Here is a 17,720-nt window from a genome sequence, read left to right on the forward strand (position 1 = left end):
TGCTCAAATGACCTTATTCATTCCCACATTGCTACTTACCTCGTACTTGAATTGGAAATTCCCTTTCTCTGCAAAAACTCTCCTTTTCTTGTTCAATTGCCTTTCTTCTTCTATCATCAACAAATCTTTATTTTGTCTTTTCTTTTAATTAGCTACTAATTTTTGGGATTTGAGACCTAACCCTTGACAGTCAAAGGCTGAGGATCAATCTCAATTGATCTTGGCTTTTAATTCAAAATGCTTGTCTACATTAACTGATCTAACTTTATATTTTCCTTCCCACAAGTTAGGCTAACATCGCAAGCCCCTAGTTTTATTATGACAAAAGATGAAAAAAGACCACATATCTGAGGCTAGCTCAATAGGAAGACAAACTCAGGGCTCGAAATGCATCTTATGGTTCAATGGGAAGTAGCTACTCCATAAGCATTTTCTTATGGTTCAATGGGAAGTAGCTACTCCATAAGCATTTTCTAGCAATGGATGTCTTTCCAATCACAGACCCAATTTAGCTTTCACAAATAGCATCTACAGCAGAAGCAGCAGATAGTTTTATCAATGTTTTGGTAATGATCAATGATCAATTTAGTAGGACAGCCAAAAAAGTGGGTATTACTAGAAATTGAATAAATGTGTCATGGTTGTAAAGGTTAACGTTCTCATTAAATTAAGAGGTAATTATAGTTTGTCCCCTTGAACTTTACCCCTCATAATAATTTGCTTCCTTTAACTTTAAATATACATACTTTGCTGCTTTATTGACTAGTCAAATATTATTAATGAACTTCCATACAAAATTTTAACATGATGACATTAATGCCAATACATAATAGTTGAGATTAATACTTACTTTATGTGGGAGTGTGGATCATTTGACTAGAAAAAAGAAAAAACTAGTCATTGATATAAAAAAATTTAAGAATTTTTCTAGCGGCTGAGCAAGCACGGTTAATGCACCTAAATTCACAATTATTGCATTCCCTGTATTTAGATACTTTCCAAAATTAATTGTACTTTTTTCAAAAAAACTAACACTCGATGCCTCTGTTAGTGGTTGCCCATTAGCATTTAGCCCTAATCGAAAACTTGAAACTACGAGATGGCAAAATACCAAAGAGCTAAAAAATTATGTTGTAAAGTTAAAAAAAAATTAAAAAAATCTCGAAAACTTCTGCACCGGTTTTCCACTGCTTCTTTTTTCCCCCCTTCCTTTAAACTATAAATTGATTAGCCTTGATCATGATTTTGGCTAACCTTACAACTCACAAAATTCCCATTAGTCAATCACATGCAAATTGATGTTTGCATTCTACTATAGTACTTTTATTTACATTTTGTTTAGATTCCACATCATTTGGGAAAATTTTTTGAAATTCTCTAAACACGATTCTCACTACATTTTTTTTTGGGGGGGTTTTTTGGGGGGGGGGGGGGGGGAGATACTCTGATATGCGTAGTATAGTTAGTAATAACTCAATATTCCAGAATTTGCTGCTCGAGGACTACCTTTTACAATATAGAGCCTTGCATTGAAAATGATGAAATACTTGGAAGACAATAGGAAACGAGTATCCCGAAAGCTATGAACTACTAATTTTGGCAAAAAGATGGATCTGCCTTTTTTGTTTAAAAGCAAAAGAAAAAGAAAAGGGAAAATCGTCCAAAACGTCCCTCACATTTTGTAAAATAACTTTTTTCGTCCCTCACTTTTAAAAATATAATTTTATGTCCCTTACATATTCACATCGGTCAAATTTAGTCCCTAACTAGGTTTCCGATTATTTTTTGGCCGGAATCCATCATGTGCAAGGCACGTGATCATTTTTAAGGGTGAATTTGTCAAATTATATTTTATATAATTTGATCTATAGTCCTCCACATTTTATAAAATAAATTTTTTCGTCCCTCACATTTTATAAAATAATTTTTTTCATCCCTCATATTTCAAAAGATGAATTTTTCATTTCTCACTAATTATGTGTGTGAATACATTTTTTTTAAACACATGTATATGTCTATTTGATTTTGCTTAATAATAATAGCATAAACACATGTATGTAATTGGGCTCAACTTGTGGGCTATCTTCTTTTTTTGTATGATTATGACTAATATTTACCAATAGAACCTTAATTTGCATATTCTTATTGTATTTTGACCGAAAATAGCATTATTGGCCAACTTGACAATGAATGCAAGATTTTTTACTAGCTAATACCAGATAAAATCAAATGATCACGTATAATTTATGGTATTCATATTGTTAAGTGAAATCAAATAGACACATACATATATTTATGCTATTCGTATTATTAAGCAAAATCAAATAGACATATACATGTGTTTAAATAAAAATGTATTCACACACATATTTTTTTTAGGGTTTCCCTTACACACATAATTAGTAAGGGATGGAAATATTCATTTTTTGAAATGTGAGGGATGGAGAAATTCATTTTGTGTAATGTGAGGGATGAAAAAATCATTTTATGAAATGTGAGGGACGAAAAAATTTGTTTTATAAAATGTGGAGGACTATAGATTAGATCATGTAAAATATAATTTGACAAATTTACCCTTAAAAAATGATCACGTGCCTTGCACGTGATGGATTCCGGTCAAAAAATGATCGGAAACCTAGTTAGGGACTAAATTTGACCGATGTGAATATGTAAGGGACATAAAATTACACTTTTAAAAGTGAGGGACGAAAAAAGTCATTTTACAAAATGTGAGGGACGTTTTGGACGATTTTCCCAAAAGAAAAAACCAAGTATTGTTTCCATATATTCCATGGTTCAGAGTTCATTGTTTAATCTTTTTCAACAAGTGATGGAAGAGAGTACAAACCCTTTTACAACCATAGTTATTGCTTTGGCCGTGGGATTAACATAACCATAGCCATGATATCCTCCCTCATCAAATTTACCTTTCACTGATGCACCATTTTCTTCTAGTTTCTTTACCAGCTCAATCTGACGGTCAATCAATGGATCACCAGCACACCCGATGACTAAAATCTTCCATCCCAGAGCCTTGATCAGTTCAAAAAGCTGCGGATTGATTCCCATCATCGGATTGCTGAACTCGTGGTCTCTATCCGCGCCAATTGGCAAGCTTAGCTCCCACATGAAATCAGTTGCACAAAGTGGTATTACCTTATCATTGGCCATCCTCAATTCTGAATCAGTCCTCTTGGTCCCGCCAAAAAATGGATGATGCAATATCAACCCTTTTATCTCCAGAGGCTTTAGATCATCAACACATGCAGCTGCACGTAATCCTCCATGGTAGGCAATGTTACCACCTGCACTAGTGCCCATGAGAAAACACTTTGATAGATCAGCATACTTTTCCAACCATTCGTCGTTGGAATCTTTAATCGTGTGCAATGCTTCCAGGCAATCAGTGTAGGCTGCCGGAAGTCGGTGCTCTGGAGCAAGGCGGTAGTCAACTGATATGATCACTGCTGGGATTTCAATCGCGAGTTCAGTGTGCAAATCGTCAAACAGAGGTGTGGATACGTTACCTCTAATGAATCCTCCACCATGAAAGTAAAGTATCAGAGGCAATTTTGTGTCCGGAGAGGAGTCAAATGCTTCCCGGGGTACAAATATGCGCGCCCAAGTCCTGTTGGATTCGTTTATAGTTACGTCTTTTGAAAAGTGAAAGGGGTTTCTAGGATCAGATGAGGCAGGGATTGCTGGTCCGGGAAGAGGCGTGATCGTGCCATCAGGATAGCGGATGATACCAAGGAAGCCATAAAGATCAATATTAGGATCGACTGGTGATATATCAGACATTCTTCTGACTAGTTCTAGTTAACTGTATGGCCGTGTTTCAAACAATCGTGAAGTTTGTAAGTACTCAATTAAACACTTTGTGGATGTTTGATAGGAATAAACTACCATAAGTCTTTTGGCCAGAAGCAGCATCAAAGCATGCAGCTTAATAACTTAGCCGCTATTTAGGAAGTAGGATGTCAACTGTTATCTTTGAAACGGAAGCTCAATTTTTGTGGTCTTTCGAGTGGAAGAGTCAACACTTACCAACATGCTATCCTAAGCATATATGCCAGGTTTGGGATGTGGAGAATATCGTCTTCAATCAGATCATCTTTCTTTGTTTGTCGCAATTTTGGATTTGCACATTTTCTTTACAGTGACATTAGCATACCAAGATGAAACACAAGACGCACAAAATTTTGTCACAGAAGATGGCTTTATGAGATGGAGGTGCATGATTGAACCATCAAGGAGCGGACAAAGCTAGAAGAACAATGGGATCAAATCTAATTCAGTTTAAAGAAGGATGGTCGACCTTTACAGAAAAGAATGCAAAACTAGAGATAATAACAATTTGGGCAAATTACACTTTACCCCCTGTAGTTTAGTATTTTTTACATAACTTCCTATGATTTTAAGAGATATACATAACCCTCTCATAGTTTGGATTAAAGTGTTAAAGGGATGGAAATGATTATTCATAACGGAGTCACCTAAAATGTTACAAATACCCTTATGTAAAGTTGAAAATTATTTATTAACCAAAGAGGGTTATGTGTATATTTTGAAAACCATAAGGGGGTTATATGATAAAACATTAAATTATAAAGGGGTTATATGGTAAAACATAAAATCATACGGGATTAGTGTGTCATATATTTATGATAGTAACTTCGACATTTTAAAAGTTCTGTTATGAATGATTATTTCGTCACTTTGACACTTTAATCCAAATCATGAGGGGGTTATATATAACTTTTAAAACGATAGGAGGGTTATGTAGAAAAAATACTAAATTACAGGGGGTAAAGTGTAATTTGCCCTAACAATTTACTAAACTTGCAATTGGTTTTGTAAAGGACTATTGCTTGCAATTGGTGTTCTTACTGAAATTACGAAAATATTTTCATTTTGTTTTAACAAAAGAACAAATTCATCATTGACAATACAGCAAAAAGTGTCAAAACAGTCATTTTAGGCCCAAAAAAAGGTGTATAATTTCCAGAAACCATGAGAGAATTGTTTGAAATTGTCAATTATCACTCACAACTGTATTTTCTAATAGTAAAGAAATTAGTCACTTCAAAAGTTGTAATTGGTGTTCGTACTCATACTAAACAAATTGTAGATCATTAGTCCAATGTGTCGAATTTACTTTCAAAAAAAATAACTATGCATTCAATTTTATGTAAATGCTTTTAGGGTTTTTTTTTTAATAAGAGGTTTCAAATTCAAAATCTCTCACTTACAATTCCTACTCCTATACCATCCAATCTATCCTCTCCACCCTCCCTCCATTTTTATAGTATTTGATAACTAATTTCTTGTAACTTAAGGAGTCCAATTTTTTGTAACTTAACAGTACTTTTGTTAAAAGTATCTGTGTTGAAAATGCTTCTTTATAAGCTATTACAACCCCAAACGGGGCCTTAATGAGTGCCATTGGTGCTTGTTAGCTAAATCAAAATCTAAAGTTAAAAGATAGCGGAACACCAGAGAGTTAAAAAATTATGTTGTAAAGTCAAAAGAATGAGTAAATATTATATACACTATTAGTATATACACTATCATGGTTAGATGGATGATACATAAGCAAATTTTGAATTTCAAATTCAAATTTTGCACATGTGTCATATATTTAATGGTAATAGTATATACAATAACAGTATATATAAGATTAATCCAAAAAGGAATTTTGAAAAATCTCCGTAACTTCTATCAAAGAGTTTCCACCGTCTCTCTTTCTTCCTTTCTATATTAGAAATTGATTGGTCTTGATAATTTTCGCTTCCCTTACAACTCTCACTAGATTCTCATAAGTCAATAAAATGCAACTTGGTGTTTTTGTGCCACAATCATACCTTTCTTCATATTTTGTTTGGATTCAACATTATTCAGGAAAAAATTTAGAAATTCTCCAAACACGTTTTCATTATATTTTTATTTTTTCAATCACGAGTTATCTCATATAAATCACATTGAAAAAAAATGTTATAGCAAAAAAATCTCAAATAATAGATTACATGTGTTCAAAAATTAGTCATTGGTATTTTGATCATGCAAAATATAACTGTATTTTAATCATCAATAAATTAATTGTCGTCAGATATTTAGAATTAACGGAGACAAAATGTTAATAGGGACCAAGTTCGAAGGCTCGGGGGAGAGGGGTCAAAGCGTAATTAGCCCTTAAATTTATGATCTCATAATGGTAATTAGGCTCGTGTGCTGTTACATAGATCAAATATGTTAGGATATATTTTACAAATTAAGCTTGTAAATTCAAATACTACGACTTCTGAGCACTCGTTTTGGTATTTCCTGATTCAAAGGAAATTTAGACCTCATAAGTGTAATCCCTTTTTTACCTTGATTCAAAGGATATTTAAGAGGCACTGTAAGCATAAAGTATTTCACCAAAAAAGGCACTATGAATAGACAATGTGACTATGGAAGCTATGAATAGAGCAGGAGGAATGGCTTTACTTTGGACTAAGGATACACAAATTGTAGAGGTGGCCACTACTGCTTTTACTATAGAAGCTAAGATTGAAGGTAATGAATCTCAGGCGGCATGGTGGTTCATTGGAGTGTATGCTAGTTGTGATCAAATGATCAGGAAGGAACAATGGAGGGTGCTAACTGATAGAAATAGGTTGTGGGGATCTAGATACCTGATCATTGGAGATTTTAATGACATTTTGTCCAATGAAGAAAAGTAGGGGGTGTGTTTAGGGAGGAGAGAAGTTTTAGGGACTTAAGACATTTCATTGAGCTGAACAGACTAGTTGATATTGGTTTTGAAGGCTACCCTTGGACATGGAGCAATCACTGGGACAATGAAGGGGAAATTCGTCAAAGACTAGATAGATGTTTGGGTAGTATGGATTGGTTTCAAGATTTTGAGAGTGCTAAGTGTCACCATATTGAGATTCTAGCTTCTGACCACTCGATGCTTTTATTAGACACCAATCCAGGGATAGAAAGGAAAAAAAAGAGGTTTTACTTTGACAAGAGATGGCTCCAAAAAGAGAGGATTCAGCAAGTGGTGGAACAAGCCTGGAATAGGGAGGAACAGGGATCAAAATTGTTCAAAGTGACTAGAAAGATTAGGAATTGCAGAATTGAACTCTTGAAGTGGAGAAATAATGTCCAAGCTAACTCTAAGAGTAAAATTGAAGGCCTTAAGCAGGATCTTGAGAAGACTAGAAATGCTGGATTAGCTAACAAAAAAGAGGAACTTCAGGATCTCAAAAGACAGTTGGCTAATGCTTACAAGAAGGAAGAAGCTTTCTGGAGCTAGAAGTCAAGAATCAGCTGGCTGAGGGAAGGGGATAAAAACACTAGATATTTTCACTCTTTTGTCAAGGGGAGGAGAGTGAGTAATAGGTTGAACAGGTTACAAAGAGAGGATGGATCTTGGACTGCTAAAGAAGATGAGGTAGTGACTGAACTTTCTAAGTACTTTAAGGATCTGTTTACGAGTGGAGGGAAGGGTGAAATGACATAAATTTTAAAGGGAATTCCACACTCTATTACTCAGGAGATGAATGATAAGTTAACCAAGGAAGTAATGGAGGATGAAATCCACGATGCTTTGTTCTCTATGAATCCAGAAAAAGCTCCAGGACAAGATGGAATGACTCCATTGTTTTTTCAGAAATTCTGGAATACTATTAAAAGTGACATCATTCTAGCTATTAAAGCTTTTTTCACTCAAGTCACATGTTCAAATCAGTTAACCACACTGTTATATCCCTTATTCCCAAAACACTGCACCTAACCAATCTGAAAGATTTCAGGCCTATCAGTCTATGTAGTGTGCTCTATAAAATCATATCAAAAATTTTGGCTAATAGACTGAAATCTGTTCTGGACTTGTGCATTAGCAAAACTCAATCTGCTTTCATCCCAGAAAGACAGATTTTAGATAATGTGATCATTGTTCATGAGTACATGCATTTTCTTAGAAATAAAAGATAAGAAAAAGAGGGCTACATGGCTATCAAATTGGACATGGCAAAGGCTTATGATAGGGTGGAGTGACAATGTTTGTTGGAAATGATGGAAAAGATAGGTTTCTACTCTAAATGGATTAACTGGATTCATAGCTGTTTGAAGACAGTAAGTTACTCTTTCAACTGTAATGGTGAAGTTAAAGGTTTTGTGTCACCAAAAAGAGGGATAAGGTAGGGAGACCCTTTTGTCTCCATATCTGTTTCTAATCTGTTCAGAGGGCTTCTCCAATTTGCTAAGAAGGGCTGAGGAAAGCAAAAGGATCCAGTGATTCAAAATCAGCAGACACGGTCCAACGCTAACACATCTGTTTTTTGCGGATGATTCTATCATATTTTGTAAGGCTAATAAGAATGAGGCAGTGGAAATTATGAAAGTGTTGAAAACATATGAAAATGCCTCGGGACAATTAGTCAATCTGGACAAATCAGCAGTGTTTTTTAGCAAAAATATGTACGATGAGCAGAAGAAGGAGGTATGCCTGGCCTTGGGAAGAATGGTAGAGGCTATGCAAGGCAAATACCTGGGACTTCCAATGGTAGTATCAAGGTCTAAAGAGCAGATTTTTGGTTTTGTGAGAGACAATATAAGGAAAAAATGTCAGAATTGGAAAAACAAACTATTGAGTCCAGCAGGTAAGGAAGTGTTGCTGAAAGCAGTTGTAATGGCGATGCCTACATACGTGATGTCTTGTTTTAAGCTGTCCAGAAGATTGTGTAAAGATATATGTGCATTGATGGCCAACTTCTGGTAGGGTGAAGTTAATGGTAAGAACAAAATGGACTGGCTGTCTTGGGAAAGAATAACAATGGCAAAAAGTGCAGGAGGTCTAGACTTTAAGGATATTGAAACTTTTAATCAAGCGCTGTCAGGAAAGCAAGTTTGGAGGATACTTACTAAACCAAATCTGTTGGTTAGTAAGGTGTTGAAAGCCAGGTATTCTCCACAGGAGTCCATATTACAGTGTAGCCTCTCCAAAAATGCATCCTAGATTTGGCAAGGACTCATGGGGACAAGAAGTTTAATCAATGCAAGAATGATCAGAAGGATAGGAAATGGAAGGAGTACAAATATTTGGAGTCACAAGTGGATCCCAGACACTGATACAAGGAAGCCAACTACTAATCGAGGGAATAATTGTGAGCTGGAAAAGGTGGAGGAGCTTATTAGTCAGCATAGGTGGAACAGAAACATCATATTCAGATACGTCAATAGAAATGATGCACAAAAAATTTTAGCTATTCCTCTAAGCCTAGTTGAAAGGGAGGATAGCTTCTATTGGCAACCAAAGGAGGGAGGGCTATACACTGTCAATTATAGATATAAATTTCTGATGAAGCAACACAGAAAGAGAAGCAGGTGCAACCAGGAAGGAGCTAGCTCTAGCTATGCAACAAGTGATTCAGAATTAGCTCAGATGTGGAATACACTGTGGAGTTTAAACATCAAACATAAAATCAAGTTCTTCATCTAGAAATGCATTCAAGGTGCTCTGCCTGTGAAAGCAACAGTAAGTAGACGAATGGGGGTGGGTGATCCGATATGTAAGATGTATGGAACAACACAGGAAACAGTCGAATATCTTCTGCTGACTTGCCCCCACATGGAAAACATATGGAAGGCATCTCCCATTCAGTGGGATGGAGCAAAGGATTAGCAGGGAGACTTCAAAAGGTGGTTGCTAAGAATCTCATAAGCAAGGCACAGGTCAGAAGTGATGGAACACATTGGATTAATTGCAAACATCCTGTGGTAGGTGTGGAAAGAAAGAAATAAAAGAGAATTTGAGAACACTACCTTTGTCCCTCCATTCAAATCTATAGGGAAAGCACATTCTGAATGGTTAGAGCAGCTGTAGCTAGAGTACAAGGAGAAAGGAGAGCACAGAAGAAACAGTCCCTAGGCAAGATGTACAGGATCAGAATTATGTAAATGAAGGAGAAGTGCTAATGGAGATGACTACAACCACGAAGCAAGGGCAGCTATTTGTGGGAATTGGAGTCACAGTTAAGATTTTTGCAAGTAATACGATGAGAGGGTGGGCACTGAAAGACATTAGTTCCGGTAACAAACTCCTAGATGAAGCTCTGGCACTGAAGTTGGTGTTGTGTAAAGCTGTACAACACAAGTGGAGCAAACTTAAGCTAAGATTTTGTAACAAGGAACTGTGGAGACAATTAAAACGTCAGAGCCCAGCAGACAGCAAAATGGCAACAGTACTTGAAGACATCTCTCAGTTACAGAGATTGTTTTACATGTGCTCTTTTGGTTTGTATAGGGAAGAAAATATGATAGTTAGTAAAAAAATGAGTGCTGATGCTTTAAGCATTATTGTGGATGAGGAGCGACAGCTTCCTCAGTGTCTTTGAACACTAGTTGTAGAGTTTCGATCGAACCGTTGCTCGTATATGTAATTTTTTACCATTAAAGCAATGAAATCATCTTATTGTTTCGACCAAAAAAAAAAAAAAAGAGTATTCCGCTAAACTAGGTACAGCCTAATTAGTAAAGATTCAACTTCCTTTACGTTCCAAAATTGTACAATTATACTTCTTGCACCCTCCTTAGAAGACGCAGCCACGAGCACTTGTAAATTAGTGGACATTCGACAACCCTTTGACGACTGACTAATGGGCTTTACAAATGCGCCTGTTTGAATCTATAAATGCAACACAAATACCACATGACAAGTGACAACATTTTCCTTACAATCAGAGATGTTACATAAACCATGAAATATTCCAGGCCATATACAATCAGTCTACCAACAACGATAACAAAAACAACCAAGTTGGACTGGACAAAACAATGCCCGTCATCGATATAGCTCCGACCTTTGATTACCTGCAGTATGGAGGAAGGTAAGACCGACAAGAAGTTGCCCATTTTCCCCGGTCATTACAATCTCGACTTCAGAAAATGAAGCTGAAACCCGACTTCAGAAACAGTGTTTGGGAAATAAAACAGAACAGACCAGGTTAGGAAGCGGGGGTTCACATCTTTCCCATGGCATGTGCTGCTGTTTAGGATTTTCAGGACTTTTCCAAGTCACTAATAAGCAAAATCTTCCCCATAACATGTCCTGCTACCTTGCCAGTACAGGCATAATGTTCAAGCCATAGTACAAAGCGTCAAATTACTGAATACAGATTCTGATAATTGTCAGTGAGCTCCATAAGCTTGTGAGCAGCTGCTGCTTCGGACAGTCGAAGTGTTTTGTGCACCACAGGCTTCGCCGATCTATTTTCAATCTCTGGCCATACTTCTTTCTTTAAAAATTCAACAATATTTGCTGCTTTGTCCAACGTTTTGAACCATCTATTAAGCACTGTATCCACAAGTCAAAAGCCATAATGCTCATAAATTAATTTGTTAATGCAAAAAACGAGTCAATGATGAAAGCAACCAGAAAAAAGATATCTAGATTAAATAATGCCAAGGTGGTGAAACCCCATAAACACCTTGTAACCAAACTAGTCCAAGTACATGAAGTTGACGACAATTATAAAATTACCTCAAACTCTTGCCTGCTTGGCCATTGCTGTTCCAAATACCATGTTTCCCGTCGAGGGTCCATGTGCGTCAACAAAAATCACTATGCCCCAATTGCTTATGATTTTTAGATCTTTTTCTAAGTTTACACCCCAACTGTCAACCACAACATCAATACCTAACATTGAAGAATTTGTCATAAGATTATCACACAAAAAAACTACAGATATAGCATATATACCAAGAGAAGCAACTCATTCCTTTTAATTTTTTCTTGAAAATTTAATAGATTATGCGAAGCAAATTACTTCCCATTGATCCTCTTGTAGTCTTCAGGGCATCAAAAAATTCAAACAAACACTTTAACCAGCATTATTCACCCTCAACGCAATTCCAATAGAAAAACGCAATTCCTTCATAAAGTCACCAAAGGATTTACTTGTTCTTTGCCTTTCCATATTGTAATATTGGACAATCAACTTAGGAAATCCAGAAAGAGAGAGGAGGCACAAGCAACGAAGTAAGTGATGGATAAGTTTGTAGAAATAGGAGCGTAGGACTGCTAATTTAAGTTTGGGGAAGTTACACAAATACCAGCACTTGGGGTTGGTTGTACTCTTTGTTCCAAATTTCAATTCATACACAACAAAATCCTTAGTTCCTCTAGTTTCAAATTAAGTACAACTGCAGGCAAAACATCATTATTTCTTAGTACACTATAATCAGTTGCAATCTAGCATTTTTACTCAACGGGCAATAGTTATTTTTCAGATACACAATTCAGGATTGGAGTCCATATGTTTTGAAGAATAAGAATAAAACATGCAATAAATTCAAAAAATAGACACCCAATTCATATTTCCTCATCCATCTATTGTTGCCACTGCCAACTTCTTAGGAGAAAAGACATAAGATTAAAAAAAAAAATCTAAGTGCTATCTTTGCTTAAACCTCCTCATCTTCTGTAAGTGTTGAAGACAAGGAGGCTTAAGCAAACTTGCCCGTTTGGGTCCGTTTAAAGTCCGTTTGGACCCTAAATCTATAGTCATTTAGGGTTCGTTTGGTTTGTGGGATGACACAGTATTATATTAATTATCCTATGTCATCTCATATTTAATTACATTTTATACATGGGATGATACATTCAAATTAACCAAATCAATCCCCTATTCATGGGATAAAATAATTTCATGGGGAGGTGATATTAGTCATATTGGGATGATTGAGAGATAGGATAATAAAATTTTAAACTAATTTATCCTTACAAATAATATAAATTTATACTCTCATAATTATATAACCTTACCTTCACATGATAATATAACATGAATGAACTAATTTGCCCTTACTAATTAATTTAAAGTTTTTTTGACTGATTTGCTGCTTCTACCAACATAACAATATTTGGATTAGTTTGCCCTTGCAAATCATACAAATTCATACGGAATATTATATAACCATTCTGCCACACAATCACATGATAATAAATGGAATAATTTGCCCCTACTAATTATATTAAAATTTTTTACTATTTTACCCCTATTCAATATCTTAAATTTTTTGACAAATTTACCTCTATTAATTAATTTAAAATTTTTTACCTAATTTACCCTCACTTATATCATAATAAAAGGACTATATTACCCTTACTAACCTTATTGTTTCAACCAAATTCTATATAAATACATAACTTTATCATTTGGGCTTTGCAAATGAGGGTTTCAATAACCCCAAATTTAAACCCAAAGAAAACTCTTCTATATTGACTTGAGTTTGGCTAATTTAAAAGTCTTAAATGGGTTGGATTTTATTCAATTTAATTCTAACTTAGCCAAAATTCAGTCCATTATTTAATTGAATTTCAAATTTAGATTAAAAAACTATGTTAACACCTATTTTTAAGGGTCCGAATGGGTTTAGTTTGAGTGAATGCAAATTTTTATATATCAAAATCCTTGATTTACTTTATAATTCTAAAGTTGCAAATTACTTTAGTACTTGACTCAAGCTTGATCATACTCACAAGAAAATCGAACATAATCGAGTTGATCTCGAGTATTTGAACAATTATTCAAGCTCGAGCTCGAGATTGAGTAATGTCATTTTAGTGTCGAGTCGAGCTCGAGCACCACGATACTCGAGTTCGACTCGATTCGATTACATCCCTATACAAGAGTGGTAGGAGCGACTACAAAAGTTTAACAATGATTTATGAGAACGAGAGCAGCAACTGCTAAATGATTGGAAGAAGTTATCCACGCTTGGGGACAACCTAATTTCCCGCGAGAATACCATAAATAGGTATGAGGATGCCTATAACAACTGCAAGAATGCCCTTAACAAAAGCCAGAATGCCTTTAATATGCGACTGCACAACCTGATCACAAGCAAGAAAGAGATTTGAACGTACGTGAGGGGGATTTGAACACAGTAGAGGAGGATTTGTATACACGCAAGGGTTTGCTAAACATATGGGAAGGTCAGCCGAATACTTTGGAAGGTGGCTTGGATGCATGACGCATAGTGCTAAATGGCTGAGAGAGGGAGCTAGGAGGTTGGCTAGAAGAGCAACTTCCATGGCATGGAGAGTCAGGTGTATGGCAGGGAGTGCTAGCCACATGGCATGAGATGCTAGATTCCCCAAAAGGATGGCTGAATGCAGGGGAGTCAGAGCTGCAGCAGCAGCAGCACCTTTTGGTGTTGCCGGTGCACCAGCAGCAGCAGCAAGTGATGTCGCAGGAGTTGCAGCATGATAATTTGGATTGAATGCGATTGCACTATGGTATGCTCTAATGGATTTTAGTCATTGTTTTTTGCTTGTATATACATTCATAGTTGGCACATGGTTCGAAGACTCGGCCGAGACCGAGACGTCTCGGCCGAGTCGTCTCCATCTCGGCCTAGTCCGAGACGAGACCGCAACAAAATGTTTCCGAGATACGTGACAGATCGAGACGTCACCGTAAAGAGTTGAAACGACCGAGTCATACCGAGTCACTTCGAGTCATCTCGAGTCAACTTGAATTTTTATTATTTTTACTAATTTTTAATTATTTTTATTTATCATATTTTTTACAATTTTTAGAATATTAAATATTTCAAAAATTCGCATCTCGCCGAAACCGCGACCGATATGCCGAGACTGATGTGGAACGGTCCAAACTGCGACCACAACTGCGACCGCGACTTTGAATCATGGTTGGCAGAGAAATAGGAGTAGTGTGTAACTATGGTAGGTGTTCTTGCGGCAGCAATAAGAGTTTAACCTTCTTAGTTTGAGAGTCAAATGCATTTGAACTGTGAAAGTCAGACTATTGATGTTATTGAATCTTTACCCCTGAATTAACTAGTTGCTGCTTACTTCATTCAGTTGTAATAGTTATGGTTTTGGCAACTTCTATCATGTTGTGCATAAATGTGAGAATATGATGCTTAGTGTGTTGATAGCAGTAATATATTATAATCAAAATCGATGATCACTTTGTGTATATAGAACCAGACTCTTGTATCTTGGAGATAAACTAAGCATTGGAATTTGCTGGAATTGATGTCCCAGAATGTTAATACGTTGCTGCTGGTCGATTGTTTCTTCAAAAATCTCTGCATTTTGCAAAACTATGAACTCTTCACTGGTATAATTTCATAGAGGGCATACACCCGAGGATCTCCACAGGAGTATTTTATACTCCACTGCTATAAACTTCTGAATTTCAAGACGATAAATTGTGCCTGAAGATTGCATTAAGAATTAACTCTTCACTAGCATAATTTTCACAAAGGGCATGCACTAGAGGATCTCCAGAGGAGCATTTTATACTCCATTGCTATACACTTGTGAATTGCAATAAATTGTGCCCGAAAATTGCACTAAGAAGCAGAGGACATGCAATTCAGGTACTGTAATTCACCAGGGACAAGAGCACCTTCTTTGCTTGTGACATCTAGGTTTACTTTTGGTTGTTAATGTTCTGCAGCTCTACGTGGAATTCAAATGGGCTTTGTAGGATCCAATAGATATTAGTGAATAGAATAACCTTCTTGACGTCATTATAAAGCTACCAAGCTGTGATGTTCACAAGTACTAGCATACTTTCATCACGGATGGTTGTATATACAAGAGCATGGCCATCAAGACTTGAGTGTCTATAAATACCAATGGTTGTTGAGAGGCTGTAAATCAGTTGCTAGTAGTTGACACTTAAAATGCCATTATACATACAGAGGCAATAATGAATAACAGCACAACACGTTAACTTAGATTCTTTTCCCCTTTTTCTTTTGGATCAATTGGATTATTTATATATTTACCTTTTTGGATCAACTGGAGGCCGAGGTCAAATGTACATAGTTCTACTATGGTTTACACATGTTAAATCTTCGGCTAAACATGGATTAATTCTCTGACAAACTTCTTTTGGAGGAGGTGTCTCGCTCAAATGCACGGCCCACTCAGTTCCAGAAATATTATCCCCAAGACGATAGCATTGGTCTTTACTTTTTTGCAGAAGATATTAGCAAGTATGTTTCCTCTTCGTATAGTTGCCTTGCATTGGAAGTCATGGTTCGAAGACTCGGCCGAAACCGAGACGACTTGGCCGAGTCGTCACCGTCTTGGCATTGGCCGATACGATATCGTGACGAAACGATACCGAGATACTCAACTCATCGAGACGTCACCGTGAATGGTTGAAATGGTTGAGTCACATCAAATCACTTCGACTCATCCCGAGTCAGCTCGAATTTTTATTATTTTTACTAATTTTTTAAATAATTTTTGTTTATCATATTTTTTATAATTTTTAAAATATTAAATATTTCAAAAATTCGCGTTTCGCTGATACCGCAACCGATATGTCGAAACCGATGTATAACGGTCCAGGCCGCGACCACACCACAACTTTGAACCATGTTGGAAGTGTGATCATTTTCGGTGTTATTTGTGCTACAGAAGCTACAAGGCCTTATTGAAGTGTTTGGTTGATTACGATCTAGCTCTTAGAGGAAATCTTGGTGGGATTGAACTTCTTATATTTTCATCTCACCTGCTTCCAAATAGCTCCCAGTGTATGAAGTGAACCTTTATTGGTTTATTTTGTTTCAGGAGATTGGATATAACACATTCACTGAACCGTCATTGCTTTGTTTTTATATCTTGAGATTGGCTTTGACACGTCCACATCCATACGCACTGCTCATTTTGTTGCATACAGGTGTTGGTCCCCTTTTCCTTACTGAGTTGTGTTATTCTTTTGCCAGATTGGAACGGGTTGTTGTTTTTATGGGGTGTCTTTAAAGAGAGTGCAAGAAATTAACCCACAAGAAAACTAACAAAACAAATCTCACACAATCAAAAGAAACTTGGCAGCGGAATATTGAAAAACAAACAAGCAACGCGCGGTGAAAGAAATGCAGGCTGGCAAAAGCTTCAGGAGACAAACTTCTCAATTCTTATTTCTTAATTCTCGGCACAACCCAATGCATCAGTACTACTAGTATTTATAGAATACCAATTCCTTATTTCAAATCCGAACTGACAATGGAAATCAAACAAGACTTGGACCAGACTAGCTTCCAACCGACTAAACACAAAGACTATTACCAAACCAATTAGGAAACTACTAAAAGAATAACTTGGTTTAACTTCCCACAGAGAGGAAGGTAAATGGCTCGTTATACACACCATTTACAGCTAAAGAGGAGAATGCACTACACTTAGTTGACACCCAGACCTCTCAGCTAAATTTGTAACGTCTTACAGCATATATGTTCCCAACTTCCCATCTGAGATCTTGTGTATAGTTGTCTTCAGATAAGACCCTTAAATTAATTTGACAGATAACGGATTCTATTGATTCACAGTTCTCTCCAGTGGATAGGAACTTCTTAAGGCCAAACTATAGTTGCCTAGTCTGGATTCAACTTTTGATCTGTGTTTTTAAACTCGGACTAGACAGGTCAGTCTAACCAGTCGAATCGAGAACTGATCAAGTGTCCTGTCCGAGTTATTTTAAAAATTGGATGAGTAAAAATTTGGTCAAATTTGGTCAAAGCCTTTTTTTTAAAAATCCGGTTCAAAGACTAGGTTTGACCGAAGCAATCGGAAGAACCGGTTCAATCAAAGTCTTTTTTAAAAAAAGGTCAAACATTTTCAATATTATGTTTTGACCCCTAAGTTATTAAAAATTATTAATATATCTCAAATATTTTAT

At 36.2% G+C, this 17,720-nt stretch overlaps 1 protein-coding gene across 1 annotated transcript; it reads right to left on the minus strand.

Moving 5' to 3' along the window:
- Positions 1-2,757: 2,757 nt before the first annotated feature.
- On the minus strand, positions 2,758-4,049 carry LOC113707086 (carboxylesterase 1-like). The gene has a single exon (XM_027229248.2). The coding sequence runs from the start codon at positions 3,799-3,801 to the stop codon at positions 2,821-2,823; it is 981 nt and encodes a 326-aa protein (XP_027085049.1). The 5' UTR covers positions 3,802-4,049; the 3' UTR covers positions 2,758-2,820.
- Between the last annotated feature and the right edge of the window lie 13,671 nt (positions 4,050-17,720).

The sequence above is a fragment of the Coffea arabica genome, chromosome 8c, assembly GCF_036785885.1.
Source record: "Coffea arabica cultivar ET-39 chromosome 8c, Coffea Arabica ET-39 HiFi, whole genome shotgun sequence".
NCBI lineage: Eukaryota > Viridiplantae > Streptophyta > Magnoliopsida > Gentianales > Rubiaceae > Coffea > Coffea arabica.